The sequence below is a fragment of the Trachypithecus francoisi genome, unplaced genomic scaffold (genome assembly GCF_009764315.1).
Source record: "Trachypithecus francoisi isolate TF-2019V2 unplaced genomic scaffold, Tfra_2.0 Lachesis_group0, whole genome shotgun sequence".
NCBI classification, from domain to species: Eukaryota; Metazoa; Chordata; class Mammalia; order Primates; family Cercopithecidae; genus Trachypithecus; species Trachypithecus francoisi.
This window is the reverse complement of record NW_022681453.1, coordinates 161,455,343-161,473,806: the sequence shown is the minus strand read 5'-3', so window position 1 is coordinate 161,473,806 and position 18,464 is coordinate 161,455,343. Positions and strand designations below refer to the sequence as shown.

Below are 18,464 nucleotides of genomic sequence, written 5' to 3'. Positions count from 1 at the left end.
AGAATAAAAAGACCCTGTTCTCCTAGACACCCGGTTAGAAAGGCAACATCACAGGCCTCCTGCCCTGGACACTTATCACCCCGGTCCTGCTGCGGCCGGGTTTAGCCTACCCAGTGAGGAAGGAAGCCGAAAGAGCCAGGTTTTTGCTAAGGGGGAGCGATGTCTGCGACGCACCGGAAGCGGCTCCGAGGAAGGAGTGAAGGAGACGTGTCTGTCTGTGAGGCGCTGGGTGCACTTCCTCAGGTCTCTGGTCTAGGAAGGCAGCGGCTAGGTGCCTCCCCAAGTACCCTTCGCGGACCCAGCCGAGCAGCGTGGGGCGAAGGCGGCGGCGAAGGCCTGGGCTGGGAGCGTTGGCGGCCGGAGTCCCAGCCATGGCCGAGTCTGTGGAGCGGCTGCAGCAGCGGGTCCAGGAGCTGGAGAGGGAACTTGCCCAGGAGAGAAATCGGCGGGCTCCGGGGAGCGGTGAAGGAGGGGGCGGCCGGGTCCGCATCGAGAAGATGAGCTCAGAGGTGGTGGATTCGAATCCCTACAGGTAATCTGCGTCGCCAGTCGGAGGCAGGCGCGGGAGACGAGGTCAGGCTCCGTGAGGTCAGAAGTGAGGAGCTTCCCACGTCCCACTCATGCGGACTCCCTCCACCCTTTTCTTGGTCTGGGAATCCTGTTCCCAAATGGGCAAGGCCACATCTTAGTACTGATCGGAAGATATTCTTTCTCTTTTTAATAAACCTCCAGTGAGTCAGCCATATGGTGCTGCTCCTGTGCCTGCTGAAGACGTGTGTCCAGTTTCCTATCGCCCTTGCCTTTTAATTAGTCCACCTCGCTGTGTATAAGACTGATAGTAAGAACTTTTAGAAGATGTAAAACCTGCTAAGGTAAACTTTGAGTTTCATAAAGGCTTATCAATGCATCTTAAATGGGGGCGGGGCGGGGGAGAGCGGGGTTAGCGATAATCTGAGATATTCGGGTGCTCCTTAACATCTCAAACCATTCGACATTACCAAGACTGCCCAGGTCTCTCTTTTCTTCTTTCCTAATAAAACCTGTCAATTCCGCAGATGGAATGTAGTGCAATGGTTAGGGTAGGGACTCTACCGCCAGCCAGACTGATTGCAATTCAAATCTAACTACTCTCTTAATAACTGTCTAACCTTAGGCAAGTTGTGAAACTCTCCGCTTCAGCTTCTCACCTATACAATGAAGATAATAGTAATATCTATCTCTGTCATAGTTGTGGGGATTGAAAAAAATCAGTATGTATAAAGGTCTTAGAGTAGCGCTTGTACATGGTAAATCTTATACAAGATTTTATTGCTAGGTGCATTTAGTAGCAGGCAGTTATTGAGCTTTCACTGTGCTAAGCAATTTACATGCATTGTCTCCTCTCACCAAAACCCAATGGGATTGCTACTATTTTACCCCTGTTATATAGGTGAGAAAATTGAGGCTTAGACAGTCACCTCAGGTTCATGCCTTGGTAGTAAATAATACGGCCTGTCTTGCATTAGATTTGTCTTAATGTAAAATTCTCATGAACCATCTCCCCAGTAAAAACAATTAAGTCGTGTGGCTAAAAATTGTATAGTGTTAAAGTAGATAAGGAAGATTTTATTGTTGCTTTTTTCCTTTAAAGAGCATAAGAGTTTTTATTTTTAAAACAGGTTTTAGTTTGTGATACATAAAGCTGCAGTAGAAGTCTTAGGGTGCACTGTTTTAACTGTGTTGCCAAATATGAAGGGTTAATGGTCCAAAATTTTTAGAGATTAAATAAGCATGAACTGACGTCTCTAATCAGAATAAGTGGAAGCTATTTGACATTTTTAAAACATTTTAAAATTTTACAAATGAAGACTTTGAAATTTTCCCTCCAGAATGAAAAGCAGAGGAATATGGGTCATGAACTTAAGTTGTCTTTCAGACATTATTTTAATATGAGATGATCCCTTGACATTGTAATGATGACAAACAAGACTTTCAGAACTCAAGTCTCAATATTTTGTATTTCCTATCTGATTTGCGCCATTGACTTTATTAAAATTGCTATACAGGAGATGGCAGTTTGATACCCAAAGCTCTTCACTGGTATATGGAAGTTTAATAAAGGTCAGCTTTAATTTTTTGAATTGTTCATACAGCAAATATTTACTGAGTACCTTTTCATCTCCAGTCCTCCTTGACAATATGATTTACTTTGTATTGAGTAGTTATTATGTGCAGACACTGTGAATATAAAGTAGACATGGTCTTTTTCCTGTAGAGCTTACCAGATGAGTGTGAGATAAATAGAAAAGTAAATGTGCATTGCAGTACAGGTGGTAAGAATTATGATAAAATACAGCGTTATTACTGATAAATTACAGGTTATTGAATTATGATGAAGTACAGAAGGTTATAGGAAAGGGATATGTATGTGTTCAACACCATTTTAACTGCTTCAAGAGATACAAAAGAAATATAAAGCCCCTGACTTTTGCTTCAGTTTGAGAGACTACATGGATGTGGGATATTAAATAACACAAGTAACCGTAACATTATGTGTTATGGAATACAGTTATAAGCTTGTGGAAAAACTGGAGAGGCTTTGAGATTAGAAAACCTGGTATCAAATCCTGACCCAGAAACCCAGCTCAGAATACTGTTTGCCAGTTAGCTAATCTTGGGCAGTTGATTAACCCAAACTGTTTCCCTCATTTGAAAAAGGGGGTTACCATCCATGCTTTTCAGGTTATTTCAAGATTGAAGGGAGCATCAAGGTAAGGATAGCAAATTCCTGTGATGGATCTGCCATCACTTTCTAACCAACCTCACTAAAATGACAGTAAAGGAATTTTTTAAAAGAAAACTCCCATTGAAAATATAAAAGGTTCGTATTAATAACTTATGGGGAGGGGTGCGTCCCTGTACTTGATTATAGTAACAATTTGGAAACTAGAGAAGGGATGGGTGAAGGTAACTGATTTAATAGATTCAGAGAAGTTTAATCTTAAGCTTGCAACCCAGTTTATTGCAGGAATCCCCAAAAGCTCAGGAATAGACACAGGTACTTGGAGAACTTCAGGGAGGGCTAAAAAACCCAAAACTTTCCGTTTAAAATCTGTTGAAGAAACAAAGCCCCAGATCCCCTACTCCACTGTGGGTAACTGGGCAAACACTCCTTCCCTACCAGAAGAGGAAAGTAGAGATTTCTTCATTAGAAAGACTAAAATAGAAGATTTCCAAGAATTGGGGCAGGTCTTTGTACCTGAAGGAAGGGGTAAACTGTTTACATGCTGAATGTTGTGACTGAATGTAAACTAAATGCTTACATACTGAATGCTGAGACTCACTCCCAGCCTTGCTTCTTCACTTCCAACAGCTGATCGTGGGGTTGGAACTCCAACTCAGGTTGGAGTTTGAAAGATTATTCACTAGGGAATCTGATGGAGCCAAGAGGAAAGACTGAAAGACTGACATTGTGGATTTCTCAACTAGTCAGGCCAGTGAAGTCAAACAGTGTTGCCTATATTGTTACCTTTATTGTGTCCCACTCTTAAATATGAACAGAACAAAGGATGAGAGAAACTTCTAACATGAAAGAAATAAAAATAGCAACTTGGATAGACTATGTAAGAGAAACACATCCCCCTAAATTATCATTAGTATCCTGAGATGAGAGAAGATATAGTACAAATGATACAGGAACAAGGTGCAAAGTAGTTAGATGATCAAGGATTCTTGCAAATGGAGATGGTAATAGAAATGAAAATCTTAGTAGAAGTGTTGGAAAATAAAGTCGAAAGAAATCATCCAGAGAATAGAGCAGAAAACTAAAATGTTAGATAATTGGAGAAAGAAGATAAAGGACAAATCCAAATGGTCCAACTTCCAAATAATAGTTCCAGACAGTCCAGGAAACAAACCAAACAAGGAAGTAACCAAATTCTTCAAGGAAATTTCCCAGAACTGAAAATGTCAGTTTTCATTTTGAAAGCGTTCACTAAAAACTCAGCACAAGGGATGAGAACAGATTCACATTAAGGGACACTGTGAAATTTTACAAGCTAGGAGACACTGGAGCATACCTTAAAATGTTGAAAGACAATTCTAACTTTAGACTTCTTTACCAAGTAAACTATCGATTAAGAGTATATGTGTAGCTTCCCAAAATTATATGCCCTTTGCTTTGTCATTTTTATGAAGAACATAATTTTGATAAGGAACATTTTCAGACATGGAAGTTCTCAAAATTACCTCTGCTGTACCCTTTGCAAAACTACTGGAAGATGTTCTAACCACAGCAAGAGAGTAAGTTTAAAAATAATTGATGACAGTCTTTTAAACTGTCATGTACATCAGAATTACTGGAGGGCTTGTTAGAGCAAATTGTTAGACTCCACATTCAAGATTTCTGATTCAGTGGGTGATTATAGGGTAGGGCCTAAGAAATTTCATTTCTATTAAATTCTCAGGTGGTCCTGTTGCTGATCCATAGACACTTTAGAACTAGTGAGCTATACCATACAGGAAGCAGTGGATTAATACAGAATAAAGAAATTAAGAAACTTTGTAGTATAATGATGAAGGAAGAGCTTAGGAAGGGAGCTGTATGTGCAGTAAGTCTAGAGATATCATGTCAGATTCTAGGAGATACATCTTTAAGAAGATGAAATTGATAAAATACCTCATGAATATGAATGTATCTAGAGGAACTTTAGACAACTAGTGAAAAGTTGGAGTTGATTTTGTGAAAATACATAGGAAATTAAGCATCAGGAGAAACACACTTATTAACTTCAGGGTTGGGGGTTAAAGGAAAGGGTAAGTTTTAATATACTGCATGACCCAGTTGTGAAGAGTTAACATCTAACCAAGATGACCATATAATAATATTGGGAGGTTGGTGGAATGGAAAATGTCTGTGTGCAGTAGGGATGAATGCTAAGAACAAAATCTGATTCAGATAATTGACTATAACTGAAAAAGAAATACAATGTTAGCATGTTGTTTAGGAATATGATGGTAACAGAGTTAAAAGTGAGGGCGTGGAAAATGGGGGTGGAGGCTGAATTTCCTGACAAGCCTGGTGGAACTATTTGACTCCTTAAAGTGAAGATGAATGGGAATTAATTATAGACTTAAACTGCAGATTACCAGTAACTAGTTAAAGCACCTCTTAGAGTCTTTGGCATACAGTAGGTGCTTACTAAAGTAGACATGATCCATTGTGGGCAGAGGCAACGAGAATGGAATTCCAGCCATGAATTTACTCTGATGATGGAGATCTGAGTATTAAAACATTAAATATTTACATATTCTACCAAAGCATAGAAAAATGTTGAAATTTAACTTTGACCCTTAACATTTAAGTAGTAGTCACAATCTTGGCTGCAAATCAGAGTACATAGCTTTTAAAAACCAATCTTGTTTCATGGACTACACTTGGGAGTTTTTAAAGATACCTGGGTAATTTAGTTTCATCTGGTAAAAACCAGCCTGTAAGCATCCTCCTCTTTGAAACGATTAGTAATGATTATATTTTGGTGTTTATTTTCTGTGATGATGTATGTCTATTTGTATTACTATTACCTAAAAGACTGTAAGCTTTAAAACATATTTTTCTTTGTTTTAAGCCGCTTGATGGCATTGAAACGAATGGGAATTGTAAGCGACTATGAGGTATGATAAACCCTTTCCAAGTTTTTGTAAGATGAATTCAGTGAATTAAAATAACTTCTGGTGACATATTTGATGAAGAGCTATTAACCAGCACATACTATTTTGTCTTTCACAGAAAATCCGTACCTTTGCCGTAGCAATAGTAGGTGTTGGTGGAGTAGGTAGTGTGACCGCTGAAATGCTGACAAGATGTGGCATTGGTAAGGTAAAAACATTTCTCTTTGCCTCTTGTATAGGGAACTACTCACTCCTGGAGTAAATCAGGTACAAATTAGGATTCTTTTTCTTTACTAATGCCTTATTGCCTTGCAGTGTATTAGTTCTATTTGGGTTGAGACATATCCCCACCCAAATAAAAGGTGATATTATTTCTAATTAGACAAAGATTGTCTAATTGTGTTTAGAAACGTTTTTGTTTGAAGTAATATGTAAACAATTTGGACTTAAGTGTTTTAGATATAGAAGCTTAGGAAAGAAGGCTGTTAATTTGATAAAGTGGGTGAAACGCTGAAACATCTAACAATTATTTTATTAAACATACCAGACAGAATAGAAAACATGTACCTTTCCTACTCTTGATTTTGAACTAGAGAATGCTCTGGATGGATTTTTAAAAATTGGTACTTTTTTACTTTTTTCTAAAATTTATTTAGATTATGGGAAGAAGTAACTTTCTTGTACCAGAATTCAGTCTACCACTTTTAGATTTACAAAGCCAAAGTCTATGATGTTAGATACATAATGGTTGAATAAATAAACTTTCCACAATTATGTATCCTTTAATTTGTTGTTCTGGTAAAGGAAGCATTCTCCCAGTTTACCAATGCTTTCTAATATGTTGGTCTACCCCAAATTCTTAAAAGAAGGTGATTTCAAAATTGGCACTCACTTATCAATATAGAAATAACACCAAAATACTAAAAATGTTTATTGAAATTTTAATATCTTTCAAAAGATTTACAAAATCTGGGTAAAAATTGCTTACAGCTGACTTAAGCACCCTGACCAGGGATATTAGAGATCACTGACCTCTATTGACCAGGGATAATAGAGGTCATTGAGATTAGCGGCTCTCAAGTTTGAATATGTTATCACAATTAGTTGGAAGCCTTGTTAAAGCACAGATTAACAGATCCTACTCTGGTGGTGTTGATTTTATAGGTGTCAGGTGGACTTAATAATTGACAGCGCTAACAAGCTCCCAGGTGATCCTGATGATGATGTTCCTAGGATTACACTAGTAAGAACCACTGGATCTTTGCTACTCCAAGTTTGGTCCCTGAAGTAGTAACATCAGTATCAGCTCTCAGTACCTACCCCAGACATACTGAATCAGAATCTGTATTGTAACATGATCCCCAAATGATTAATTTGCATATCATTTGCATATTCATTTGGCGAAGTGCTCTTGCATCGCCAACAAGCTTCAGGTGATGCTAATGCAGCTAGACCAGGCCACATTTTGAGTAGCAAAGAGGTAGAACAGTAGTTATATATTGCTGTAGTTAGAATCACCTGGGAAGTTTTAAAAAATTCTGGTGTCCAGACTGCACCCCATATAAGAATCTCTGGGGATGAGGCACAAACATCTGTATTTTAAAAAATTCTCCAAGTGATTCCAGTGTGCCCTCGTTTGTAAACAGAAGCTACACAGGTAAGTTTCAGGAAGTCTTTCTTTAATTTGTAAAACAGATAAATACGAAGCGAATTAATGAGGTTAAATAGGAAAGTAGAAGATGTTAGGAAACCCAGAGTCCATTTCTTATCCCTGAAAGCCTCTGGGATCTCTTTAAAGTTATCTGGGGTGCCTTGGATCACCAGATCTATACTCGCTTCTTTATTTTAGAGATGAAGATACAGGCCTAAAAAGTGAAAGTGGGCCGGGCGCGGTGGCTCAAGCCTGTAATCCCAGCACTTTGGGAGGCCGAGACGGGCGGATCATGAGGTCAGGAGATCGAGACCCTCCTGGCTAATACAGTGAAACCCCGTCTCTACTAAAAATACAAAAACTAGCCGGGCGAGGTGGCGGGCGCCTGTAGTCCCAGCTACTCGGGAGGCTGAGGCAGGAGAATGGCGTAAACCCGGGAGGCGGAGCTTGCAGTGAGCTGAGATCCGGCCACTGCACTCCAGCCTGGGCGACAGAGCGAGACTCCGCCTCAAAAAAAAAAAAAAAATAAATAAATAATAAAAAAATAAATAAAATAAAAAGTGAAAGTGATTTACCCACAATCAGAACTAATTAGTGGCAGAGTTACACCTCAGACCTTCTGTTCCCAAGTTTAATGTTTCCTGCAACTTATGTATAAACAAGCTATGAGGCAGAAACTCATTTAATCCTTAGCCTGACCTAATACATATTTATTGATGAGCTTAAATAAACTATGTTTTGGAGACTCTTAAGTAGGAACAGAAAATTTTGGAGAGTGAGATCTTTTCTAGCAAGGTATTAAGGGCTATCTAGGAGTTATGGGTTAGGTTAATTTTTTTTCTTTTTAGTTTTTTTATTGAGAAGAAAATCCCATTTTTGTGTTTATTGTTTAGTATGCTGAGAATTGTATTACAGAGTCACAGAATTTCATATCAAGAAGGGACTTAGGAAGTCCTTGTCTCTAGCCTGTTCTTATTGATAAGAAATGTAATCTAATTGCCATTTTAATGTGTGTGTGTGTGTGAAATGCTTTTTGAAACAGGCTTGAGTATATAGCAGGAAACAATTAACTGGTTTGTAAATCTATTTGGAATGATGTTTTAGCCATGTCACTGGTATATATATTCTGTCATATACACAAAAGGAGTCAGGTTATACTATATTTTAAGTTACAGCATTTGTTTTTATCTTATTTAAAGATGTCATTTATCCAATAGATTCCTGGCTTTTAGCAAAAAAATGGAAATGAAGTAGGATTTTGCCACAGTTTTAAAAAATGGAATGAAAGGGAATTAATTTTTGAGTGAATTATTTAGAGAGGCAGCAAAGCATTGTGGTTGAGGTGCAGATGCTGGATTGAGAATGCTTGAGTTTGAATGCCATTTTCACCTCATATTAGATGAGTGGCCTTTGGACAAGTGTTGTAGTTGCCTCATTTTTAAAATAAGGATAATAGTACCTACATGCCTCACATGAGCATTCAGTGAATTAATATATGGCACTCAGTGTTGTAAAGTTAGCTAATATTATCATCAAACTGTTACACTAATTAAATGTAAAGCTCTCTAATTTATTCTTTGATATTTTTATTTTTTTGGTATGCTTTTCATCAGAATACCACTGTTTTCATTTTAGTTGCTACTCTTTGATTATGACAAGGTGGAACTGGCCAATATGAATAGACTTTTCTTCCAACCTCATCAAGCAGGATTAAGTAAAGTTCAAGCAGCAGAACATACTCTGAGGTAAATGGAATAGCAGTCAAGAAACATATTCAGTGAAATCTTACTTTATGTATTTGATATGAGTTAATATAAATGGATCTTACTTTTTCTCTATAAAATGCAGATTTCACTTGTACAAAGAATTCTCTTACCTGTTGGACATGGGGTTGGCAAACTTTTTATGTATAGGGTTATATAATAAATATTTTAGTCTTTGAGGGCCAGATGTTCTCTGTTGCAACTGTTAGTTGTAGTGTGATAGCAGCTGTAGGCAACACAAACATGAATAAGCATGTCTGTGCTCCAATAAAATTCTATTTTTGGACTCCAAAATTTGAATCTCATACAATTTTTAATTTTTTAAATTAAAAAACAAATTTTTTTTGAGACAGAGTCTCACTCTGTCACCCAGATTGGAGTGTAGCAACACAATCTCGGCTCACTGCACCTCCATCTCCCAGGCTCAAGCTATCTTCGCATCTCAGCCTCCTGAGTAGCTAGGACTACAGGCACGTGTCACCATGCCTGGCTAATGTTTTGCAGTTTTAGCAGAGACGGGGTTTTGCCATATTCCCCAAGTTGGTCTCGAACTCTTGAGACTCAAGCCATCTGCCCACTTAGCCCTCCCAAAATGCTAGGATTGCAGGCATGAGTCACCGTGCCTGGCTGATACAATTTTTGTATGTCATAAAATGTTCTTTTGATTCTTTTCCCAACCATTTAAAAATGGAAAAAAATTCTTAGCCTGAAGGCTGCACAAAAACAGGTGGTGGGCCAAATTTGGCCCATGGGCCACAGTTCACCAATCCCTGCTTTAGGAACTTTCTTTGTGGCCCCAAATTTGTTCTTAACTGGAATAAGGAAGTGAGGCTGAGCTGTAAGTAGTTACTGGGCATGGTTAAGTCTTAATTCCCAACACTTAGATTGATTGGGGTGGGAACAGTTTTGTAATCTTTATGACAAAAATGAACCTAGTACTTGAAGTGTGAGATAAAAGAGATAGAAAAGAACTTTGGGTTTTCTTTGAATAGCTTGAATTCGCTTCTCTAAGGTATGTTAAATGCCCTTTAGCTCTTTCAATTCTTTTCCTCACAGCTTTTTCTTACTACAGCTACTAGTAGTGGTCTTTTTAAAAACATTTTTTTTTTTTTTAGAGACAGGGTCTCACTGTGTCCCCCAGGTTGGGGTGCAGTGGGTGCGATGATAGCTCACTGTAGCCTTGAACTCCTGGACTCAAGTAATCCTCCCACCGCAGCCTCTTGAAATGCTAGGATTACAGGCTTACAATCATTCCCTTTTTCCTTCTTAGGAACATTAATCCTGATGTTCTTTTTGAAGTACACAACTATAATATAACCACAGTGGAAAACTTTCAACATTTCATGGATAGAATAAGGTAAAATTTTAATTTATGAATATTTTGTATAATGTCTAGCTCAAGTATTAGAAAATTATTAGAAAAATCTATGGATTAATCCAATGAATGGAAGATTGATATATATTTTTCCATTTTTTTAGAACAGTAATTTTTGTGTGATTTTTATGTATTAGAATATCATTTAAAGGTATATATTGTCCAAAAACAATTAAAAAGCAAACAAGCAAAAAACCCCTGTAAGTTACAATATAAGAAGAGAGTGTCAGTTTTAAGTTCTGTGTTCTAGATTGTATTTCTGTCTGAAAATGGTTTTCTTCAGAGACTGTCAGACCACCACTGAAATAATGAATTGCATCCAATTAGCTTTTATTACATTTGTAATGAAGCATGAATAAAAGTGTGAAAGCCGGTAGTGAAAAAGTAATTGTTGTGAACATACTTTATACTTCCTTCACCCTTGTAGTTCTTGTAAAATAAATAATACTACAGTACCACTGATGTTATATTTGTATGTTACTCAATACTTGATATATATATCTTTAATATTACACAGTTATGTGATAATTATAGTCCAACATTTAATGAAAGAATAAATGTTGGACTGAACAAGTAAAGTATAATGTATTAGAGTGTATTTTGTGTCCTGATGTTTTTCAAACTTATTTTCTTTGACTAGTAATGGTGGGTTAGAAGAAGGAAAACCTGTTGATCTAGTTCTTAGCTGTGTGGACAATTTTGAAGCTCGAATGACAATAAATACAGTGAGTATTCCTGCTGTGCAAGATATATTCATGGATTTAGCTGTTTTCCTGTATATTCCATCAGTATATAATCCCCATCCTAAAAACAGTTCTGAATGCAAACCCTTTTCTGTGTTTTATTTGTAATGTTCTCTTAGCCTACTCTTAAAATCTATTCTAATAGCTGTGATACCTGTCTAGCCTTGCTGCTGTGACATGTGTTACAGTATCCTACTCTTTTTGCTGGTAAACTGTGAAACAGCAAATACCTCTGATGTATAATTCTTAAATTGGTATCTTATAATAATTATTGGTCAGCGTTAGTTTTAGCTTTTGTTACTTTATTTTATAAATGTATAAATATGTATAAATTGCCTAAAAACCTGGTTTCTCAAAAATAAAAATAATTATTTTCCTTTTGAATATTGTTTTTAACTTTTCAGATGATATTTTGCCTTTTTTTGTTCCTGAAATTATTTTAGAAAAGTGAAATTTCACATTAATTTGACAAGAAATCCAATAAACTTTGATTCAATTTAATAATATTTACTGACTGCATCTTGAATACTGTCACTTTACTCTTTAATAGAGTATGGTAATTACCAAGGAATTCCATTATCTTACAACTTACCTCATTTGTTCTGAAAATTAATTTTAAAAGACCTTGGTAATCCATTCAATTCAAAGAATGTATTGTAAATTACTTCTTGCCCTTTTATTTTTTTTCCTTATGTTTTCACCCATTTCTACTAAGGCTTGTAATGAACTTGGACAAACATGGATGGAATCTGGGGTCAGTGAAAATGCAGTTTCAGGGCATATACAGCTCATAATTCCTGGAGAATCTGCTTGTTTTGCGGTATGCATTATTCTTTTTGGATTATTCTTCACTGTTAGGTACTTGAGTTCTTAGGGGCATTGAAAATGTATTACAATTCAAAGAAAAAACAAACTTGGATGGAATACTATTTGGAACATCTCATACTTTTCCTCTTTTTTTTCGAAATGTGTTTTCTTTTATTCTTTTTCATGTAGTGTGCTCCACCACTTGTAGTTGCTGCAAATATTGATGAAAAGACTCTGAAACGAGAAGGTGTTTGTGCAGCCAGTCTTCCTACCACTATGGGTGTTGTTGCTGGGATCTTAGTACAAAACGTGTTAAAGTAAGTCAGGGCTAATTTTTCTGAATAGTCTTATATGCTTTCAATAAAAATAAATACATTTCACAAAGCCTTTCAGAAATTGAAATTATAAGCTAAGTATATAGTTACTTTTAAATGTAGTTTTAAATGTTTTCTATATGCATACATGTGCATTCTATTTTATATATGTATGTCTACTTTTCATATATATTGCTATATTAAATATTACATATATTAATATTCATACATGAATATATATGAATGTCAGTTACTCCCTGCATTTGGAATAGCTTTTATGAAATGATACAATGGTAGTGGCATATTTTTTTATGAAGCATTAACCAAATGATTTAAATCTTTCCAAGTCTGACCAGTGGATGGAGACTTAAGCACACTTGTTTCTACTATATTGATTTAAGTCTTACCAAAAATAACCCAAATGTGACTAAACAGTAATTATTAATGTTAATGTAATTAAACATTAGTGTTACTGTAAATTTTACACTTACATATACATAAAATGTTAACATTTATATTAGTGTTAATATAAAACACATTAACAATACTTAAAAAAAAAAAACCAGATTCTTAAAATCTGCTTTTGGATACCTCTGCTATCCAAAAACAAACATCCAGCAACTGTACTATCTAAACTATAGCTAAAAAGAAGGGAAAAGATTTCTTTGCTGCTAAAATTTATGTCAGAGTTCATGAATCAACTCATACTTTATTAAAAGCAGATCCCCTTTAGGTGTTCTCTAATTCAGGCTATTTATTTTCCCTCATTTTACAACTTTAATAAGCTTAGTTGTATACCCTCAGCCTCCAATATAATAAGAACAAATTGCAACAAGACACATGGAGGCACCAATCAATAAGAAGTGTCAGTTGCTAGCAAAGAAATTGAAAAAAAGTACGTATAAACTCTCAAATTAATGGTCTAGGGCTATTTCATATAAGAGCAAATAGCCTGTTTAGACAGCAGTAGGCCCTGTCTAAACAAAACATTTTATAGTATGATACAAAAAAGAAGCAAGGAATCATGGCTAACCAAGTATTCTCTTAAGGATGTGTCCTATTTAGCTAGCCCCTCTGTTGATGGTCATTTAGACTACTTAATTCTTTTTTTTTTTTTAATTAACAATGCTACAGGCTACATCTTGTATATATCTCTGAATACTAGATTGATCTCTCTTCTTCTTGTTTTTTTGGAGACAAGGTCTCACTGTGTTGCCCAAGCTGGAGTGCAGTGGCACAATCATGGCTCACTGCAGCCTCAACCTCCCGAGCCCAAGTGATCCTCCCACCTCAGCCTTCCAAGTAGTTGGAAGTACAAGTGTATGCCACAATGCCTAGCTAATTTTTGTATTTTTTGTAGAGACAAGGTTTCATCACATTGATCAGGCTGGTCTTGAACTCCTGAGCTTAAGTGATCTGCCCACCTTAGCCTCCCAAAGTGTTGGGATTACAGGCGTGAGCCACCGTGCCCAGCCTAGAGTTTTCTATAGTACATTTTTTTTTTTTTTTAAAACAAGGTTTCACTCTGTCACCCAGGCTGGAGTGCAGAGGCACAATCTCAGCTAATTGCAATCTCCACCTTCCAGGTTCAAGTGATCCTCCTACCTCAGCCTCCCAGGTAGCTGTGACTATAAGCACCCACCACCACGCCCAGCTAATTTTTATGTATTTTTTGTAGAAACAGTCTCTTTATGTTCCCCAGGCTGGTCTTGAACTCCTGGGCTGAAGCAGTCTGCCCATATCGGCCTCCCAAAGTGCGAGGAATTACAGGCATGAGCCACTGCACCCGGCCTATAGTACACATTTTTTAAAGTAGAATTTCTGAATTTATGAAATATTTACTAAATTTCTCCTGCAAAAGGATTATACATTTGTATCATAGTTTAGATTATACATTTGTATCATAGTTTAGATTATACATTTGTATCATAGTTTAGGAGTGCCTGGTTCACCCATACCTTTTTGGGTATCATCAAACTCTGTAACCTTTGTCATTCTGGTGGGTAAAAAATAGGCATTTAATTTTTATTTTTATTTGTGAAAAAAGTTGAACACTTACATTCATCTGTGAATTGTCTGCTAATAGTTATTGCTCTTTTTTGTCTTGTTGTATATTAAGAATGTGTATTTGCAAATATTTTTCTTTTGTCATTTATCTTTTTTATGTGATTTTCTCTGTATAGAAACTTTTATTATGTTAGTGCAAAAGTAATTGCAGATTTTGCCATTACGTTTGACAAAAACTGCAATTACTTTTGCGCCAACCTAATAAAAAAAATCAGATTGGCTGGGTGTAGTGGCTCACGCCTGTAATCCCAACAATTTGGGAGGCCAAGGCAGGCAGATCACTTGAGCCCAGGAATTCGAGACCAGCCTGGGGCAACATGGCAAAGCCCCATCTTTACAAAAAAAATACAAAAATTAGCCAAGCGTGGTGGTGCTTGCCTGTAGTCACAGCTACTTGGGAGACTGAGATGGGATTGCTTGAGCCTGGGAGGGTGAGGCTACAGTGAGCCATGATCACACCACTGTACTCCAGCATGGGCAACAGAGTAAAAAGTATCAGATTTGACTGGGAAGATGACAGGAGGGAGCTGGAGGCCATGGGATGCTGAAAATGTTCTATATCTTGATCTGGTGATGGTTCCATGAAAGACTCATACAAAATTTTACTGAGCTATACATTTAAGATTGTGCATTTTATAGTAAATTACATATAAAATGTTAAACAAAAATTAAGTAGCTTTAATACCATATCTCAGGGATTTAAAAAATACACTTCTCCCACATTTTAGCTTCTCTGAAATCAGCATGCTTCTTGAAGTTGTTGACATGTAATAGTTTAGCTGCCAGCATTTAATCTTTATTAGAGGTTCAAAAAAATAGTGTGTTCTACAGTTGATGAAATGGAGTAATCTTTTCTTTCCTTCATTCAATAAACACTGAAGCATCTACTGTGAGCCAGGCACTGTAAATAAGAGAAAATTGCTGTTTTCTGGATGCAGATTTGTTTTCTGATTTAAAAAGTATATCATTTACCTATTTCAAAGTTATTTTTAAAAAATTTAACTGTTCTAGCATTTTTCATGGTTTTAATTTTTTTATTTAAGTCTACTTTGATTTTTCTAGGTTTCTGTTAAATTTTGGTACTGTTAGTTTTTACCTTGGATACAATGCAATGCAGGATTTTTTTCCTACTATGTCCATGAAGCCAAATCCCCAGTGTGATGACAGAAATTGCAGGAAGCAGCAGGAAGAATATAAGGTATATGGCAATCTGTTAGAATGCATGAGGGATCATATTGCATAGGACAATAAATAACTTAAACAGATTTGGAATACAAGATAAATGATTAATTTATTCACCATACTTCAAAAATGAATGTTCTTTCTTGCTTTTGGTAAGATAAAAAGCCTGTCTGAATTCTTGATTAATGCTTGTAATGTCCTATATATTAGTCATAAAGGAAAATTCTTGATTAATGCTTTAGAGAACTGAGAATGAGTAAGAACACTTTGATGCTGTTTGATTTCTACAGCAAAAGGTAGCAGCACTGCCTAAACAAGAGGTTATGCAAGAAGAGGAAGAGATAATCCATGAAGATAATGAATGGGGTAGGTGTTCTTTTATAAATTGAAATGGCAGCATAAAACAAAACCTTTTATGGTAGCCAATCAAATAAGATTATACAAATTGAATAATTATTGCTTATTAAATTCCTTAAAAACTGATACAGGATCAAATTTACAGGTATTGAGCTGGTATCTGAGGTTTCAGAAGAGGAACTGAAAAATTCTTCAGGTCCAGTTCCAGACTTACCTGAAGGAATTACAGTGGCATACACAATTCCAAAAAAGGTACTTCAAAAATATGATTTACCCATATGTAACTATCATATAAAATATTTTTCTTCTTTCATCTTCATTCTAATTTGTAATGCCAGTGAAGTATTTCCTGTTTTAAGATACTTTATGCTATAGGCATTAAGATGTGAGAGAGGTATTCAGTGTTAATATGCAAATATTTATAGCTTATTTTAGACTTTTAAAACATAGAATAAAATGGTTTTATTCACTCATTAATGAACCAGGTATAATAGATTTTGATTAAATGAAGATCTCATTTTTGTTTATTGGTAGTTTTAGCTACAATGTCGTTTAAAAATACTAGAGCTGTCAAGAATATTGAAATTACTGCCTTGTAAATCAAAAGACTGGTGGGGAATGTAAAAGACTTTGTCTGTCTTCTAAAAAGAAAATTTACTTTATAACCCTGTTGAGCACGGTCAAAACTTACTGATTATATATTCCTGAGCATCAAGAATTCTATATGGTTCTTTTTTCACTGTATTTCCCTTATTTGTCAATAGCAAGAAGATTCTGTCACTGAGGTAACAGTGGAAGATTCTGGTGAAAGCTTGGAAGACCTCATGGCCAAGATGAAGAATATGTAGATAATGGACTGGGATATATTTTATTTCTCATGTTAAAGCCTCTTCCCTTGAAATTAAAAAAAAAAAATTAACTGATAAAACTTAGGGCAACATTAATTAATGTATATTCTTACCTGAATTGTTATACTTTTTGAAAATCCTGTGACTTGCCTATTTCTCCCTGCTCCAGTGAAATCATTAACTCTCCTAAAATGTATGTTTCATTCTAGTAAGAAAACCTCAAAGGATATTGTAGGATATAAATCTTACTTGAAAACATAGCTGTTGAAATGTTTTAGCCTTTTGGAGTGGGGAAAGGACAAATCTGATCCTGTAATCTTTTTCTTTCCAGTAATCCCTTGTGTCTGTTGCATGAGGACATGGACAATAAAGCAGTACATGATTCTCAGATACAGGGAGAAGGACAAGGCATACAGCTTATTGATTAGAGCTGGCAAGCGTCTGCTCATTATGTTTGGAATTGCTTTCTGTAAGAAAATTGCCCACTACTTCTAACTTGATCAACAATGAATTCAAAATAGTTAATCTATGAAATAACATCCTCTCAAATGTTTGCTGATGAAATACAAGTTGAAATGTAGTTATTGGAAAAGTCTGTAACCTGTGGATTATATATATTCAAAGTGAGACAAAGGCGAATAAAAAGCAGCTATCTTCATGAATAGACAAAGTTGATTTCAGGAAGTATAAATTATATTCTGCACCGACCCAGGAATAGAAATTATTGCACCTGTGGAACATATATCTGGAGTTACTATACTTTACTGAAGAGCAAGGCATTAATTTAGACTAAAATCCATCCAGATTACATGCATTCTTTAGGCCACTCCTGGATACTTCATTTAAATTTGATTCTCAAGGTAATGAGACGTTGGCAAGGTTTGTCCTGTATATTAAGCATAAAGGAAAAAATCTAAACTGCCTCTGCAATGACTTGTAGTCAGTGGTAGAGTATCACTTTCCCTGATCATGACCACTAAACTGTAAATTGATATAAATTAGTTTTCTCTGGAGTTACATCCAAGTAATGAAGACTTAAGAGAACCTTGGTTGAAATAAATTTCCAATAGTTTGGAAACTCATAAATACCATGCAGGTGTAGCCATTGCCAGTAGGCTGTTTCTATGCTTATTTCCTATTTTGACTTTTACGTTGAAGATAGGAATATCTAAATTATATCTCTAGGGAGAAAATGTTGTAAAAAATTAAAAGTGCATTCCTGATTTGTAAAATAAAGTTAAAAAAACTGATTTCAGAAAGTCTCAAATACCAAATGTGTTCAATACACTAGTTTTGAGATGCTAGGATTATACTGTGATTCTTATGTTTATAGTAAAGTCTGGAAAGCAGGAGGATAGTTTTTTTTAGCCTTGAGACTTATTTATGTTGCCTTGGTGAGTCTTCTATCATTTTTTAAAAATTTAGCTTATTTAACTGTAAAATAGCATTTCTAGTATAAGAGATGTTTTGAATTTAAAAAATGAAATGCAGTTTTTCAAAAATAAATTTCCTGTGGAAATTCTTGCATATCAATTTAGTAAGGTTTTATAAAATTTTATAATTTGATAAAGTATCATATCTAGAATTCACTGTCTTCTTTTATCTGCTCTCAAGTTGGCATTGCATCACTGCCTGTGTCATACACTGCACCAAATCTTACCTAATCTAACTTTTTTTGTCTAATATCTTTCATTAAAAACGACTGGAT

The 18,464-nt window shown here is 35.8% G+C and overlaps 2 protein-coding genes across 4 annotated transcripts in view; one reads left to right on the top strand and one right to left on the bottom strand.

Moving 5' to 3' along the window:
* The first annotated feature begins 149 nt into the window (after positions 1-149).
* Positions 150-18,006, top strand: UBA5 (ubiquitin like modifier activating enzyme 5). 3 transcript variants are annotated; one of them, XM_033212666.1, is made up of 12 exons: positions 150-532; positions 5,607-5,652; positions 5,768-5,857; positions 8,936-9,045; positions 10,334-10,420; positions 11,079-11,163; positions 11,897-12,001; positions 12,178-12,305; positions 15,432-15,567; positions 15,842-15,917; positions 16,054-16,160; positions 16,673-18,006. In XM_033212666.1, exons 1-12 carry the CDS (start codon positions 372-374, stop codon positions 16,754-16,756), a joined length of 1,215 nt encoding a protein of 404 aa, XP_033068557.1. In that variant the 5' UTR covers positions 150-371; the 3' UTR covers positions 16,757-18,006. The 3 variants fall into 3 exon arrangements, with proteins under 3 accessions (XP_033068557.1, XP_033068559.1, XP_033068558.1); XM_033212668.1 differs by lacking the exons at positions 5,607-5,652; positions 5,768-5,857 and adding an exon at positions 5,889-5,916 and having other exon boundaries at positions 334-532; XM_033212667.1 differs by lacking the exons at positions 5,607-5,652; positions 5,768-5,857 and adding an exon at positions 2,046-2,100 and having other exon boundaries at positions 334-532.
* The window catches only part of NPHP3 (nephrocystin 3), a 50,000-nt gene continuing 46,568 nt past the window's right edge, over positions 15,033-18,464 (bottom strand). Inside the window, exon 28 of the mRNA XM_033212660.1 lies at positions 15,033-15,270. Coding sequence (XP_033068551.1) covers positions 15,231-15,270 — 40 coding nt within the window. The 3' untranslated portion in view covers positions 15,033-15,230. The remainder of the gene's footprint in view (positions 15,271-18,464) is intronic.

What these genes read in the sequence shown, in the direction of transcription:
- UBA5 (XM_033212666.1), top strand. Translation starts at nt 372, where the DNA reads ATGGCCGAGTCTGTGGAGCGGCTGCAGCAGCGGGTCCAGGAGCTGGAG. An exon ending in GCAGCAGAACATACTCTGAG is followed by an intron (nt 9,046 to 10,333) that starts GTAAATGGAATA and finishes TTTCCTTCTTAG; the next exon opens with GAACATTAATCCTGATGTTC. An exon ending in CATACACAATTCCAAAAAAG is followed by an intron (nt 16,161 to 16,672) that starts GTACTTCAAAAA and finishes ATTTGTCAATAG; the next exon opens with CAAGAAGATTCTGTCACTGA.